This window comes from Rutilus rutilus (assembly GCF_951802725.1).
Source record: "Rutilus rutilus genome assembly, chromosome: 21".
Taxonomy (NCBI): Eukaryota; Metazoa; Chordata; class Actinopteri; order Cypriniformes; family Leuciscidae; genus Rutilus; species Rutilus rutilus.
This window is the reverse complement of record NC_140226.1, coordinates 20,005,015-20,020,389: the sequence shown is the minus strand read 5'-3', so window position 1 is coordinate 20,020,389 and position 15,375 is coordinate 20,005,015. Positions and strand designations below refer to the sequence as shown.

Sequence of the window (15,375 nt, the reverse complement as noted above, 5' to 3'; positions counted from 1 at the left end):
AAACAAAGGAATAGTTCACTTAAAAATAAAAAAACATCATTTACTCACCCTCATGTTTCAAACCTGTATAATTTTGTCTGAGCACAAATTATATATTTTGAAGATCATTGCAACTAAAGTTTGATTTACCCCATTGCCTTCCATAGTATTTTTTCCCTCCTATGGAAAGAAATGGGGTACAAATATCTAGTTTCCAACATTCTTCAAAATAGCTTTGTTCAGCAGAAGACAAATTCATACAGGTTTGAAACATGAGGGGGAGTAAATGACAATTTTTTTGAAGCGAAATATTCCTTAAAGTTGATCAACAGCTTGCTGAATGTGCTTTTAGAAGCATAGCATTTTAAAGAGTCTCCAACAAACCGTTTTTGTAGACTGCCATAAGAAACAGTTGTCAATATAAATTAAACAATTGTAGAAATACACTTGCTTAACTCAAGTATCCTCAAAGGAAAGGTGCCACAGAAACATTCAATTATGACAGTTTACCAAACCAAATATACCATTTGAAAAAAGGCAAAAAGAACGAACCCACTCAAGACAATCGTTCTATAAACATTTATTTTGACTGGCTGCAGGAACAGCTCAAACAAGGACACCATACTGTTTAAGAACATCAGTGTATTTTGCGATCTTGCTTTCAACGTTCTTTTCTGCCTGCTTGGTGAGCTTGATCTGAATTTTCTTCTTGGAATAACGCAATTTGGCCTTTTCCTTCCTTTTCTCCTCCAGGGTGGCGGTGATGGCCTGGTACTTCCAGCCAACTTCATGGGCCAATCTTCCAAGCAGGGCAAACTACAGGAAAAAAAAAAAAAGTCAGAAAGTTATGAGTGGGGCACTTTTTTTTTTTAAAGGCCCAGAGTTAAGTGCCAAAATCTACAGGGTTTCAAATATTCTGGACCTTATAGCCAAGGTAAAACAAGGAATATTTAATATCTTTTTGTCTCAGTTGGTAGTGCATGAAGTGGATTCATGGTCGTTAAACTCATACTTGCTGTGGAAAAACATCACTGACAAAAAGCGATTTCAAATATCATTGAAGAGACATCACAAAAAAAACCTCACCTTGCGTGTGGGCTTCAGACGCACAATCTTGAGAGCAGCTGGGACGACCATACGCTTTCTCTGTGGAAAAGAATTGGAGATCAAAAAAAGAAAAAAAGCCAATTCCTAACTCCAGGAGAAGCAAAGTCTCAGATAGTCTTGTGTATTCTCAGTTGACAGTCAAACAAGGCAGTGAAAAAGCATCATTGACAGTACTAATCTGTGAAATACTAAATTGACTGAATAATCTACCTTGTCATAAGGAGGTGGGATGCCATCAAAGACCTTCAGCCTGTCCAGAGCAGCCTGACCTCTCTTGGTTTTGTGTGGAAGCATACCTGTTCAAGAAAGTCAACATTCACTCACACATCCATTGAAAGTGTGCAGCTAATCACAGATTATCTCAGTGACATTCAAACTCAGTAGTCAGATCCGTAGATTGGAATCATCAAACTGGATTCAGATTCGGGATAAAAGGGTTCATCATTGTTTGAAACGTAACCACTGCAAAGTGTCCGAGGAGAGGACAAAAAAAGCTCACCTCTTACTGTCCTCCAGAAGATCCTGCTGGGGGCTCTGAAGTGATATGGTCCACGGGAAGGGTTGGTGTTCATCCTCTTGCGGAGGAAGGCCAAATACTTCACTGCACAAACACATGCCATTTAGCACCACACAATTCAATAGCTTCACATTGGTCAAAGTCAGTGTACTTAAAACCCAACATACTTATAGGTGGTCAAACTTACGTTTGTTGCGGTAGAAGTTCCCAGAAATGTTGATACCTTCACACCTCACCACCACAATTTTGTGTCCTGTAAACAAAGCACAAAAATTACTACTAAAACTATCAGTCAAGATAAAAATAAACTGCCATTGGTTGAAACCCATTTTATGCATGACAGTCTGGTAACAATCTGATTCTTAAAATATAAGTTAGGGTAATTTGAGGGCAAATAAACAGTTCTTATGTGTGAACTGGCTTTTCACACACACAAAAAAAAAATCCCTTTATGTCCTATAACTATAGGACATAACGTAAGTTATATAAGTAACTTATGCATGATTGGTAAATTTATATGCATAGTGTATAATGACACCTTAAAGCGTAGCCTAAAAAAACTAAAAAAAAAAAAAAACCTTTAAAATAAATTTAGTATAAACATACCCAGCAACACTTGCTTGGCCACAATTGCGGCGAGACGACCCAGTAGATGGCCTCTGCCATCAAGGATCAAAACCTGTGAAGAAGTGAAACCAGGTGTTTTATTAGTAAGAAATTGACGAATAATTGTATATTCTTCTATCAAATCATAGCTTTTTGTCTCAGATGGTAGTGCACGTAAAGTATTCTCATGGTCGTTAAACTCGAATACTTAATTGTGGTTGCGAGCTAATCATCGACAAAAAGCACATCTGACGTTAGCCATGTGTTACCTAGCAGATTAATACGCCACCAACAGCTTTTCTATACATTTAATGATATAATACTATTCAAGACGTGATCTTTGCAAAGAAGCAATGCCAGAAACATTCGCGCCGCTTGCAGTAAAACGAATTTCAATTAATAAGCGTTGAAATAAACGCTCCGAGACCAGTCCAATCGTCAGTTACATACTCCCAAAACATTCTGAAATAAAGTAATTTAGCTAATTTATAGAGTACCTGAACATTGACAGCAACGCTAGTCCGGTTTTTACTGCACCACGAGTGTTACGATCACTACAGGCCTGTAACTTCCAGCAAGACATGATGCGTGGTTAAATTTCTCTCCCAAAAATAGCAGTTCTACCGCTTAAAACGGAACCCAAATAACGCAAACAGCGGCAGGTGACGTTACCTACACATTAGCCCCCAAATATCACATTCCCTCGCTGAGGAAAATCAAGATATTTAATGTAATTCGCACCACCCGAACGCACCTTATTGAACCGGTCCGCCATGATGTGGGAAAAGAAAGACACGAGGGGCCGCCCGATGTAAAAGACAGGGGCATGGGCGGGGCTTTACGCATCATCGGAAATGACGTGTCAGACTCGCTGTCGCTGTTCTTCCGAGGACGTTTGTAATCTGATTATTTATTTCTGCTGCCATCAACTGGAGCGCAAATGAGCTACAAGGGCTCTAAATTTACATAATCAAATAAATGAATTTCTGTTGTGTCTTGAATAGCTTTTAATGCGGTAAAGCAATCTGTTCCTGAAGGCCCAACAATACAGCCTAAATCAACACACCTGATTGGCTCATTAGTGTCAAGACCTGCTTAAATGGGTTGATCAGATAATAAAAGTATCTAAAACGCGTGTAATTTTATTTGGTACAATTTTCTCAGACTAACTGAAACTGTTATAATTTACAGATGAATGTTGATGCTCAAATCAATTGCTATCTTTGTGCACCAAGCATATCATTTATACCAAGACAACGTCATTTTTTAGACATGTTTATTGACAAGAGGAGAAACTGTACTGATTTAATACATTATATTATTTCAGTGTTTCAATCATATATGTCTTATAGTCTTTCTTAAAACAAAGGATCCACAATAATTTATTGAAGTTTAAAACATTCTTTGTGGGGTATTTGTTAATGAAATGTAATGTCTTGGTTCGCCAGTCTCAGTCATCATGTTTAAGTTTTCTGATTTTGCCCTCATGGCGACTGATCTCCTGTTGTAATCTCTCAATTTCCTTCTTGTGGTGGTCAATCTCATCCTGGTGGTGTCTTCTCAGAGCAGCTAATTGTTCTTGCTCTTTTCTCCTGTGAAAGTGATAAGAGAGGAAGAATAAGACATGAAATTACTTTTTGGGTGGCTTCAAATGGGTGAATATCTTAAATCCTTCTCAAGTAAAACAGAGCAATGAAAGACTGTGCAAGATTTACAATGGCACATGGCAGACTCAAATATGGAGAGGGCTGATCTTGCTGATACCCATGTAAGCAGTAGAGATCTAGTGTGAAAGATGAAGTTCACAATGAGATCAAGAAAAACCACTCACTTGAAGTACATCTCCTCCTCAGCGGCCTGTTTCTTGCCGAACGCACCTCCTGCCTCCCTCACCGCACCTCCACCACCACCTCCTTTCCCAGCACCTTTACCCAGTTCTCCTAGCTTTATCAGGGGGAGAGACAGGCACAGATTGCACAAGACAATTGTTTATTTATTACCCTACCAGCAATTAGCAACAACTCCATGGATTGTCAAGCACAATATGCAACGGCCAATATGCAAAGTAATTTTATATTATGTATGTATGCATGTGTATTTTTTAATATATATATATATATATATACACATATATAATTTTTTATTATTATTATTATTATTATTATTATTATTATTATTAATAATAATAATAATAATAATAATAATAATAATAATAATAATAATAATAATATATATATATATATATATATATATATATATATATATATATATATATATATATATATATATATATACATATATACATATATATATACACACACACATCTGAACATATGAATACACTGTTCTGCTCTAGGAGTTTGAGTAGAAAGCAAATAATGTAGACTTATCCAGAATGTAAACAAAAGGGTCATACCACAAGGGCAACCTGAAAGCGCTCTTGTTGTATAATTACGTAAAAAAAAGTCCTGTGTTGACACGTTTTACCAACGTTATAACATAGGGTTAGGGTCACGTGTATAATACGCATTTATTCAGCAAACAATTGACGAAATAACTGTTACATGGCAACAAACTGACAGTGCGTGCTGAACAGGCTTTGAAATACTGTGAAATCCTTTTTGCCCAGGCTACGGTTTTTATATATCTACCTGGTCAGACGACATCCTGATCTGTGTGGCCAAAAACTTCCTTATATTAGAGTTTAGAAACCTCGCCATTTTCTCTTCATGTGCTCATACATTCATGCACTGACATGAAAGTGCGCTTCTGTCTTATGTAGGCTCAAAACAGGAACGTACCATTATCATAGAAAAATAGGTGAGCTCTACTTACAATCGCTGCTGTTATCCACGGGTAATTTAGAACATGAGTTTGTTCTATTATTGAAAATATAGATAGTACAAAAAAACAAAACAAAAAAAACAGAGAGCTTAGTGGGTTGTTTTTGTTTTGTTTTTTTAAGAAACAATGGAACAGTCGACAACCGTGGATCACATGCTGTTTATATGTATACATTTATGTATCTATCTATGAATATATATAAAGAGCAAATATATATTCTTACAAAACTACAAACAAATCTATGGCTGTTTCCGAAATCGCCCCCTATACCCTTAAATAGAGCACAATTTTAAATGGGAAGGACAGCCATTTGTTGTGGCGTCCGAAACCATAGCTGAGTATAGAAGCTATATACAAGTTCTTTGACCATAGTCCAAATACCCACACTTGCGGTCTTTGGCGCTAGCGTTAAAGTGGGCGTGAAGACAGCAAGTGTGTGTAGAACTTTTGATTACCCGATGGGACAAACAAACACTATGCCTCGGTTTCACAGGTCTTAGATAGCCCTATAGCTAAATCAGAGCATTTAAGTAGGCTATATTTAGAAAAAAAACTTTGATGGTGTGGATTCTAGAGACAAAACAATGGCGCTGATGGCAGTGCAAGTTGGTTTAGGTTAAAACAGCTCAAACATGCATTATAGTCTGGGACTAAGGACTAAACATGGGTTTATGTTTTACTACCAAATTATATGTTGTATCTAATTCATTTACAGTGGAATGTTTTCCTTGACATCTCTCAATTTTGGAGCATGTGAGTTCCTGAACATTCACAAAAACATTAAATAGATACATAAAATAAACTTATACCAAAGGTGTTGTGATCTTTTTTTTATTTTATTCATAGTGATGCAAAAGTTCATCTTTCCAGTCTATTCAGTCAGTCATTCCAGATATCAAAGACATATTCCTTGGGGATAAGTATGAACCCACAGCCATATTACTCTAAGGATGTTACTTTTTAGGGCTAATTTTCAATAGGTAGGCATTTCATGGACTCTTTAAGCCATTAACATACCAGTCACAGTAAAAGTCTTAAGAGTCCAACATTTTGACATTAAATTTAACAGCCATGTGTATTCCTAATCTTAAAACTCATAAGAATCCATACAAATGCAGTTCCAAGCCACCAGCAAAACTGATACGATTCAGGGATTAAATTGAGCAAATGAGGGAAAAAAAGATGTGACACATTCTCATAGTAACATCTTGCACACTCAGGCACAGAGAGAAAAATAACTAAATAATTAAACAAGATTTCTAACCACTCATTAAATATTTTTTAAAGTCACCTTTGCCCTTGTACGTTGCTCTTATTTCACAAAAAATTATTTACTTACACAAACGCTCAAACCCTTTTTTGGTTATAAAAGTAGAACAAAACACAAAATTATTTCAAAATTTTGTCAAAAGAACTAAAATTGGAATAGACATTTTAGTAGGCCTTATTGAGCCATACAAGTTAAGAATAGCGGTCTCACATAACATCTGTCATTTGAACCATGTGCTTTATTATACTGCAGACAATCCTCATTCCCCTCTGAAATGTTTTAACCTCCTCTCTCTCACAGTCCAAGTGGATTACACTAAATCAAAGTGGAAATGCATGGTTCTAAAGAACAGGAGGGGCAATTCACAGCTAAAATGTATAATCGAATTAAAACTATCAAAATCATATCAAGAACAATTGCAAAATGCATACGGAATGCACAAACTTAACATCTTGTACACTGAATTGTCTGAGTCCATCTGAAAACAATTTAGACTTCCTTCCAAGGTGATAAACAAAATGACAAAACCCAAACACTTAGAAAGAGGAATAGAAATAAAAGATAGGGAAAGAGAGAGAAATAGGCATTGATATCAGAGGGCCAACAGCGGCCGGCGGAGACCCCTTTTCGGGGGAGCGAGTGGTGAACGTGGCCCCCCCTTGCTAAGCTGTCAGTCTTGCTTGGGCCCAGTGAGGGCTCTGAGTCGCTCTAGCAGGGGAGGATGGGAGTAATGCCACATAGAGAACAGCCAATCTGCAACAGGAAAGCCCAGGTTGTCTTTATTGAGCTTGATGAGAGCGGAGTACAGCTCAGACGATCGGCCCATACTGCGCGCAAATGCATCTGCCTGAAACTCGAACCGTCGGCTCAACACTGTCAGACAGAACGACAGCAACTGCAGAAGGAAAAAAAGAAGGTGAACATGGATCAGATGTATTTGCTTATTCAGAAAATTTGCATTCCTGCATCTGAAATCGCATACTCTTGGGTGGGTACTTATTTTTAATAAGTAATTACTTTAATTACTTTATGACTGATACAAATTTAAGTTCTATCTATATAGTATGAGTGTGTGTAGTATGAATGTAATCTGGACGTACTACATTCGCCATGTCATTATCTCGTGACCTACCAGTTGAGTTGCTTCACTGCCATTCACAAATCCTCTCCTGTGGCCTCATGGGATAGTAAAGTGTTCATCAAATTCACACTTCAGTATATGACTGGAAGTAGTGGGTCATCCGGGTACTTTTTGCCTACTCTTTTATGAGTACTATAAATTTGGACATAATTCTTTTGTCACATACTGTTTTTCGCCTACTATATAGTTTGGAAGTATGTGATATCGGATGCAGCCCATGTCTTTTACAAATGTATTCTAATGTCCTGCATGGATCATAATTTCTAATCAAAAATGTTTGCACGCAGGTTAACAAATGAGCCCGCATATACTTTTCAGAGAAAGGAAGGGGCAAGGAAAAAAAGTAAGATGCGTTACCTCATTGTAAGGTGAGAAGATAAACTGAAAGATGATCATCAGCCCGATAAGAGTCGGTTGGATGTCATGAAAACCAAATGCCATGAAGAGCTCTTTTTGACCAATCAGCACAGCAAAGAGGAAGAAACACAGGAAGGAGTTCATCTGTAAAGAAACATGGAGACATTAACATCATACAATTATGGTCCTCTTTTCAAATGCTCTTAAAAAGACAGGAAATCAACACTAAAACAAGAGTTTTCGGAGAAACTGACATTGCAGAATTCAAGAATGTGCAGTGACAAAAACAATTGATATAGTAGCTGTGAGAAATACCACAAGACAAGAATGCATTTCCTTTTTGAACACTACTAACCTGGTCATTGACAGATAAAGTAAAAAAAAAGCACAGCCACACAGACAGCAACTCACCTGGCTGATGACAATGTTCTTGACTGTGTGGCCTAGTTTCCAATGTCCCAGTTCATGTCCAAGAACGGCCAGAACCTCAGGGTTACTGCAGCCCTGTTTCTTGTTCTAAATATATAGAAAAAAAAACAAAAAAAAAAACATTTTGAAACATTGAAAATAAATGGCTACAAAATGCAGTGTAAGAGACACATGGAAATGATGCAGTACCCACTTTTTGTAATATTGTTATGGCCTGCTATTTTTTTTTTTTTCTTGCACTATTAATCAAAAGTTTAGGGTCTGTAAGATTTTTTTCATGTCTTTTTCTTATGCTCAACAAAACTGCATTTATTTGATTAAAAATACAGTAAAAACTAATATTGTGAAAACTTATTACAACTTATCAGAAATTACAACCTATAAATCCCAAATGAAAACTCAGAACTTCACCAAAATTGATGAGCATATGTGTCATAACATGGTGAAGAAGCATGCCGAGTTTCATGCCATTCTTATTAGGGGTTCAAGCATGAAATGCTGAAACCCTATTGTAATTGTTAGGATTCGTAAAACGCATCGTGCAGGCCAAACCGTAAGGCCTAGAGACATGAAACTAGGCCAGATGGTAGGTCTCAATTTGGGGACAACCTATCAGAGTATGACCCCGATTGGCCCATAGGTGGCGCTACAGCAACCAAAAGTACAAAACCGCTCATAACTCTTAGACCGTTTGGACTCTTTGTCCTAGACTCAAGTGCCTTCTTACACCACTGTGATCCCTGGCTCAAGGCAGACAAAATGCCTTGTCTCAAAATTCAAAATTCGATTTAGGCAGGAAAAATTTTCTGCTATGTCGCATTTTGTCCAAAACCTACTTTTGCGAACTAGTCCCTGGTTTTTCGCCCGATCAGAACCAAACCAGTCTAGGACTCAATAATTATCGAAAAAAAAGTTGAACTTTTGCATTTGGATGGCTGTAATAGTGTCATTTATAAAATGGGCGTGGCAAAACACACTAAAAAGCCTATAAATCCTAAATAAAAACTCAGAACTTCACAAAAATTGGTGAGCATATGTGACATAACATCATAAAGAAGCATGCAACATTTTATGGAGATCGGACCATAGGTGGCGCTATAACTGTTAAAAAGCTTTAAAACCATATATTTCCTATGGTATATTGCCTGTATTGGCTGTAAATGGTGTTTTCCATCTATTATGTCAGTGGTTACATGCTTGCTAAATAAAAGTTAATAACTTTTGATGCTTTTGTGCTTAAAGGCCTTAAAATCCTTAATTGCTTGAACCCCGATAAATGCTGCTTGCAGCTTTAATTACTAATTAAAACTGTGATGATAGCCATTACTCCAGTTTTCAGTGTCCCACCATCCTTCAGAATCAGTATAAAACAGTTGTGCTGCAGTGATTAATATTTTTGTGGAAACTTTTTTTTTAGGAACAGCATTTTATTTTTTTTCATTATTTTTCAACATAAATATTTTTATACTGTACTGACCCCAAACCTTTGAACTATAATGAATGTGAAAATGCAATACAGTAGGGATGCACCGAAATGAAAATTTGGGGCTGAAACAGAAAATTCAGAATGCACTTGGCCGAAAACTGAAAATAAATAATAAATTAAATCAAATAATTAATCAAACTTTTTAAATAATCAATACTCCAAGAGCTAAAACTGAGTTTTTGACTGAGAGAAAATTGCACATAAGGCAGTTTTTATATCAACTTTTTATTAACAGAATTGTTTCTACTATATAAATAATTTTAGAAAAGGGGTCAGAAAAAGCTCTCGGATTTCATAAAAAATATCTTAATTTGTGTTCCGAAGATGAACGAAGGTCTTGAGGGTTTGGAACGACATGAGGGTAAGTAATTAATGAGAGAATTTTCATTTTTGGGTGAACTAACCCTTTAAGTAAAAATATAATGATTATGTAATACAGTGCATCTATTTAGCAAAATGCTCATCTCTAGTTATTTTTATAATGAGTTTATAGAATTGAATAGTTTTCTTGACGTAATGTAGCGTGAAATTGTATTGTCTACAAGTTGTTTTACTGGCGTCTTCCCCAAACTCTGATTGAGCGATTCAATGAGACAGGATTCATTGCCTCAAGTTGTAATGTATCTTTCAACATACCTTCTGGTGTTCTGTTCACCCATGTTTATTTCGTGCTGTAACTGACTATTAGTAAAGAGGAGATGAGATGATCGGTTCATGTGCACTTGAACCGTGCTGTCGCTTGAACTGAGGCGGCTACATTGATCGGTCACACCGTATTAAAGAGCGCCAAATTTCGGTAGCCGGAATTTCGGTGCATCCCTACAATACAGCATTTTATCACATTTGTTATTGTTTTGGCCCTGACCCTCTGACCTTTGGTTTGGACTTGCTTTCATCGGCCACCGCCTCATTCTCCTCTACCGTTCCTGGCTCTTTCTCTCCAGATTTATTTAAAGGGGAGTAGTCCTCCAGAAGAGTGTCAAATAGCACAATGCGCTTATTTTTGAAGAAACCATAGAAGTAGGCATTACTGTGGGAAGATCTCTTTGAACCTAGAAAAGAGTGAACAGAAATGTTAGGAGAAGGGAGAAAAGAGGGCAAGATATCAAGACTGAGACAATTATAGTTCAATAGAAAGTAACAAAAATTAAAAGAGGATTATAGTTTCCTGTACCTTCCACTACATAGACCTTGGTGAGAGGGAAGTAGATAGATTTTGCCATGCTCTCAATCTCACTCTTCAGCTCTCCATCTGGCAGCGGAGTGAACTTATCAAACAGAGGGGCGATGTAGTCTGCGTAGATAGTCACCAGAATCTGTAGACCAAAGAAGGGACAGTTCAGGCCACTTTTTGTTTATCATCACAGACAACACGTGCAGCAGAAGCACAGAAAACTGACCAGTGAGACGATGAGTGTGAAGAGCCAGGCATAGATGAAGAAGTAATCACCACCAATCTTGATGATGTAGAGGAGTAATGATGTCACTGGCAACAAAATACACTGAGTCACAGCAAACTTCTTGAGAGCGTCTTTCAGGAAGAAACCCAGCGTCTATAAGCAAGGGACAAATGAAAGAGCTTTCAGTACATTTCATCATCAGTTTTATTCCTGCTATAACAGAAAGATAGATGTGATCTAGACTTTATCTACCTGCTGGTTGAATCCATGCTTCTCCTCAATAACAAAAGTGTTATAGAGGCTCCAGGGAAGGCCAGTGAAAGCACTAAAGAGTGTCGCTAACATCAGGAACGCCAAAGAATGGGAGATCTGAAGGTAAGAAGACCATTTGAGATGTTCAGAATAGCATACTAGTATAAAAACTCTTAATATTTCAGCAGTATATAGTATGTACAGTATACAATATATTTATGTATTAATGTGATTAGACTACTAAAAGCAAGATATTAATTTTCACATAAAATGTCATTAAAATGGAAAACAACCTTAGTTTTCAAGATGTCCCCCTATTATGCTATTTTAAAGGTTGTTATTTTGTTTTGGAGGTCTCCTACAATATGTTTACATGCATTCAAGTTTTAAAAAACACTTTAATTTTCTAACCCTAACCAAACTACTGTTCGTGGGGAAGTGTTTGTTTTTATTGCCATACCAGCATCTATGGCTATTTTCATGACAAGATCAATGTACACTACCGTTCAAAAGTTTTAAAGATTTTTAAAAGGTGTATTTTTTGCTTACTAAGGTTGCATTTATTTGATCCAAATACAGCAAAAAGAGTAATATTGTGAAATTTTATTTTAATATATTTTAAAATAAAAATTAAAGTAAAGTCGGCAACACCTAAGCTCCAAAATTATCAAAAATATTTATTGTAAAGACAACTATCGCATAGCGGTAACGTTTCGAGCACGCAGGCTCTTCATCAGACGTCTGATGAAGAGCCTGCGCCTGCGTGCTCGAAATGATTATAATATTCTGATTTGCTGCTCAAGAAGCATTTATTATCATTATTATTATTATTATTATTATTATGATGATGTTAAAAACAGTTGTATAAATTTTTTTAAGGATACTTTGATGAATAGAACATTCAAAAGAACATCATTCATCTGAAATAGAAAGCTTTTGAAACAATATACAATACCGTTCAAAATTTTATTTTTATTCCGTTTAAAAGTTTAAATTATTACTTTTATTAAGCAAGGATGCATTAAATCGATCAAAAGTGACAGTAAAGACATTTATAACCTACCTCGTACTCTGGACCTAAACCAAAACGAGCTGTGAGATTCCCTGACACTTTCCAAAGGAATGGAATTCCTCCCAGGAGCAGTATCAGCTACAACATAAAACAAGACAAAAAAAGGGAAGAGACAGATGAAAGTAAAAACAGAGGAAAAAAACATAAAAGAAGTTAATTTAAGATTTGCAGTCCATGCTTATTCAGAATGAATCCACAAAGTGCATGATTTTCCCACCTCATGAGAAACTTGTAATAGAAACATTCAGGTGTGAAGTTGACTGAACATAAAACAGTGCATTATATGAAAAAGACTGCATCATACTTTATTTAAAAAAATAAATAAAAAAATAAAATGAATACATAATCACCCCACCACTTAGGAGGCAGTTTTAAATCTTTGAAACTGACAAAAATCTCTTTGGATGTGATTTTAAGCTCACCGTGCCCTCTGCCTCAGAGTATAGTCCAGACCAGAAGCCAAAGTTGCTCTTGTCCAGCTGATAGAGGCGAGATTTTTCAAAGGTCTCTGAATCCATTATCTTGCCCAGCTCAGTGGGCACATGCATTGTTGTCCTGTAGATCTTCCTCTGTGAAAGGTCAAACGTGTCTGGGTGTTTATACAGGGTTTAGCGTTTCAGTACATCAAACTGCATTTGAACAAAACTCTAAAAGGGAAGAATTTGGACTTTAATAATCAAAATATGCAAATTAGAATAGAAATGCATACATGCATAAAGTGTCTGACATGAAATGCTTTCCACAAACATAACAAAGCAATGAGCATATGCTCACCTGTCTATAGGCGAGGTAGGCCTCCCAAATATACACCGTCCATGAGAAGACCAGGACAGCGTAAAAGATTTTGTCTTCAACTGGTAATGCAAGAATTTCCTGCAGCATTATTCCGGCTTGGTAGTTATTAGTTGGCACCGTTAATTAGCTCGGGCTATCCAGTAATTCAGGAGTCTGCTTCATTCAAGGCAACAGATAATCTTCGTACCTGTTCCGACCCAATACGAGACTTGAACCTTACGAGAATGTGTATGTGCTATGTCCATATATTAGAGAAACTACATGCAGAGATGCACAAATAACGATAACTCATGCTATATCACTTCCTTTTCCATTCATCTGAAAATAGGGTGTAACTAGAAACTGTGTTCGACCGGACACCAGAGCAGAACAAAATGGGTTCCTGAGCCATTTTTATTTGTAATTGTATGATAGTTTGGTAAATTAAAATGTACGATTTATGAAGGTTCTGTGATAAACTGGATTCATGTATAAAAATGACTGATTAATCAGGTATTATGTTTATTAGTCTTTAGTTAAACGGTTCCACTGCAGTCAAAATGATGCGAGCAAAGTCTTCAGCACTACATTCAAATATTATTAAAGTAGTCACAAATGTTACATTAGTCAGACACTTGCGAAATATAAATGTATATGAGTGTGTTTCTTCAACTTTCGGCACCTTTATGCACCAGTTTTTATTTTTATTTATTTATTTATATAGTACCTGTACCAGAAAGAACAAACTGATATCCCGTTTTTAAAAGTTAGTGTGTGACGAGCAACCGTGAGCGATCCGAGAGAGAGATCAAGTGAGGAAGCTGATTTATATTAAATTAGTAAAGCAACTCTTAATGTACCAAAGCATTTTCTAAATGTACTTCCCACAGTTTTTGTTGTCCTACGTAAAACTTCATAAAATATTTTCCCCTGTATAATTTACCCCACATACTCGGGAAGAGATACTCAAAAAAGTAACTAGTGATATCTTTGACATTATTGTCGTTGCTTTGCGAGACAAAAACAAAACACTGAAGAACAGCCTATTGTGAGCATGTGCCTGGTCGTGATTACTATCCAGCAAGTGACCATTGTCTGACTCCATGGAAACTACAAAACGCTCTGGATAAAGTAGCGCAATGGACGAAGAGCAGTCTGCTGAGGAGGTACTTGACAAAAAAACTAACAATAACTAGTATTATGTTGTAGAGTTATTATTCTTACTTCTATGTGTAGTATAAATAATCTATCGATTTGTTCATACTTAAACTGTGACCTAACCATGTATTTATTTCATTCACAGACTACATTTGTTGTGGACGAGATTACCACAGTTATCAAAGAAGTATTTACTACTCCAATGTGTAGACATGAAGTCAATCTTTAACTATCAATTCAATTACGTTGATTGCATGAGTAAATATTTTGAAATGTAAATGATGAATATTCATTGCAATAATCATGTATTATGGGCTGATTACAGGCTGTTGAAAGCACCATTGGAAACCACTCTTACCAACACAACAAAATCAACCAGTGGATGTCAAACATTGTAGAGTCAAGTCTGAGCCAGCTAACTAAATTAGGAAAACCTTTCAAGTACATAGGTATGGTAACAGGCAATTTAAACGACAATAATACTTATGTAAACCTGTATGTTTTTCCCAAATCCACTCTTCTGTTTGTTCAACCAGTGACGTGCATCATACTGCAAAAAAATGGGGCAGGTTTGCACACTGCCAGCTCGTGTTTCTGGGACAACACTACAGATGGTAAGACATATTTTAAGAATGGGCAAGCCTTTCAGAGATTTGATTTCTTTCTTTAAATAATCCAATCATTATCGAAAAATGAAAAAAATAAATATATGACATTGACTTATTTTCCCACAGGGAGCTGCACAGTACGGTGGGAGAATAAAACCATATACTGCATAGTTAGTGTTTTTGGGCTTGCCATCTGAGGATGAATATCAACATATAGGCCTGTCTCCTGTTCAATACCTTTTTGAAAGCCTCATAAACAAGCAATGCTGTCCCTGTTCAATTTGTAACTTGAATAAATGTATTTCCCATTCTAAATGTGTATGTCTTTCCATAGTGTGTGTGTGTGTGTGTGTGTGTGTGTGTGTGTGTGTGTGT

At 36.5% G+C, this 15,375-nt stretch overlaps 4 protein-coding genes across 5 annotated transcripts; 1 reads left to right on the top strand and 3 right to left on the bottom strand.

The window, feature by feature from the left end:
- Positions 1-543: 543 nt before the first annotated feature.
- Positions 544-3,226, bottom strand: LOC311281035 (large ribosomal subunit protein uL13). Its single transcript, XM_084393666.1, has 7 exons — positions 2,964-3,226; positions 2,210-2,282; positions 1,791-1,856; positions 1,586-1,687; positions 1,297-1,382; positions 1,066-1,125; positions 544-795 (listed from the first exon to the last, which is right to left on the bottom strand). Exons 1-7 carry the CDS (start codon positions 2,982-2,984, stop codon positions 586-588), a joined length of 618 nt encoding a protein of 205 aa, XP_084249792.1. The 5' UTR covers positions 2,985-3,226; the 3' UTR covers positions 544-585.
- A 242-nt stretch (positions 3,227-3,468) lies between these two features.
- Positions 3,469-5,004, bottom strand: atp5if1b (ATP synthase inhibitory factor subunit 1b). The gene is made up of 3 exons (XM_084393669.1): positions 4,861-5,004; positions 4,041-4,153; positions 3,469-3,801 (listed from the first exon to the last, which is right to left on the bottom strand). Exons 1-3 carry the CDS (start codon positions 4,927-4,929, stop codon positions 3,660-3,662), a joined length of 324 nt encoding a protein of 107 aa, XP_084249795.1. The 5' UTR covers positions 4,930-5,004; the 3' UTR covers positions 3,469-3,659.
- Positions 5,005-5,868: 864 nt separating this feature from the next.
- On the bottom strand, positions 5,869-13,621 carry zmpste24 (zinc metallopeptidase, STE24 homolog). The gene is made up of 10 exons (XM_084393302.1): positions 13,235-13,621; positions 12,883-13,029; positions 12,452-12,538; positions 11,389-11,505; positions 11,137-11,289; positions 10,911-11,052; positions 10,610-10,788; positions 8,233-8,337; positions 7,822-7,965; positions 5,869-7,218 (listed from the first exon to the last, which is right to left on the bottom strand). The coding sequence occupies exons 1-10, from the start codon at positions 13,340-13,342 to the stop codon at positions 6,994-6,996; spliced, it is 1,407 nt and encodes a 468-aa protein (XP_084249428.1). The 5' UTR covers positions 13,343-13,621; the 3' UTR covers positions 5,869-6,993.
- A 402-nt stretch (positions 13,622-14,023) lies between these two features.
- On the top strand, positions 14,024-15,312 carry dynlt1a (dynein light chain Tctex-type 1a). Of its 2 annotated transcripts, XM_084393309.1 has the most exons (5): positions 14,024-14,400; positions 14,538-14,579; positions 14,718-14,841; positions 14,929-15,006; positions 15,127-15,312. In XM_084393309.1, exons 1-5 carry the CDS (start codon positions 14,374-14,376, stop codon positions 15,195-15,197), a joined length of 342 nt encoding a protein of 113 aa, XP_084249435.1. In that variant the 5' UTR covers positions 14,024-14,373; the 3' UTR covers positions 15,198-15,312. The 2 variants fall into 2 exon arrangements, with proteins under 2 accessions (XP_084249435.1, XP_084249434.1); XM_084393308.1 differs by having other exon boundaries at positions 14,340-14,579; positions 15,127-15,302.
- Positions 15,313-15,375: the final 63 nt, after the last annotated feature.

Coding starts and splice junctions, on each gene's coding strand:
- dynlt1a (XM_084393308.1), top strand. CDS start 14,463: ATGTGTAGTATAAATAATCTATCGATTTGTTCATACTTAAACTGTGAC. Junction 14,580..14,717: donor TTACCACAGTTATCAAAGAA/GTATTTACTACT, acceptor GGCTGATTACAG/GCTGTTGAAAGCACCATTGG. Junction 15,007..15,126: donor CTGGGACAACACTACAGATG/GTAAGACATATT, acceptor ATTTTCCCACAG/GGAGCTGCACAGTACGGTGG.
- LOC311281035 (XM_084393666.1), bottom strand. CDS start 2,984: ATGGCGGACCGGTTCAATAAG. Junction 1,383..1,585: donor CTTCTGGAGGACAGTAAGAG/GTGAGCTTTTTT, acceptor TTTCTTGAACAG/GTATGCTTCCACACAAAACC. Junction 796..1,065: donor GTCTGAAGCCCACACGCAAG/GTGAGGTTTTTT, acceptor TTTTTCCTGTAG/TTTGCCCTGCTTGGAAGATT.
- zmpste24 (XM_084393302.1), bottom strand. CDS start 13,342: ATGCTGCAGGAAATTCTTGCATTACCAGTTGAAGACAAAATCTTTTAC. Junction 12,539..12,882: donor ACTCTGAGGCAGAGGGCACG/GTGAGCTTAAAA, acceptor TTTATGTTGTAG/CTGATACTGCTCCTGGGAGG. Junction 8,338..10,609: donor AAAGCAAGTCCAAACCAAAG/GTCAGAGGGTCA, acceptor CTATATATTTAG/AACAAGAAACAGGGCTGCAG.
- atp5if1b (XM_084393669.1), bottom strand. CDS start 4,929: ATGGCGAGGTTTCTAAACTCTAATATAAGGAAGTTTTTGGCCACACAG. Junction 4,154..4,860: donor TCAGGATGTCGTCTGACCAG/GTAGATATATAA, acceptor CCCCTGATAAAG/CTAGGAGAACTGGGTAAAGG. Junction 3,802..4,040: donor GAGGAGGAGATGTACTTCAA/GTGAGTGGTTTT, acceptor TCACTTTCACAG/GAGAAAAGAGCAAGAACAAT.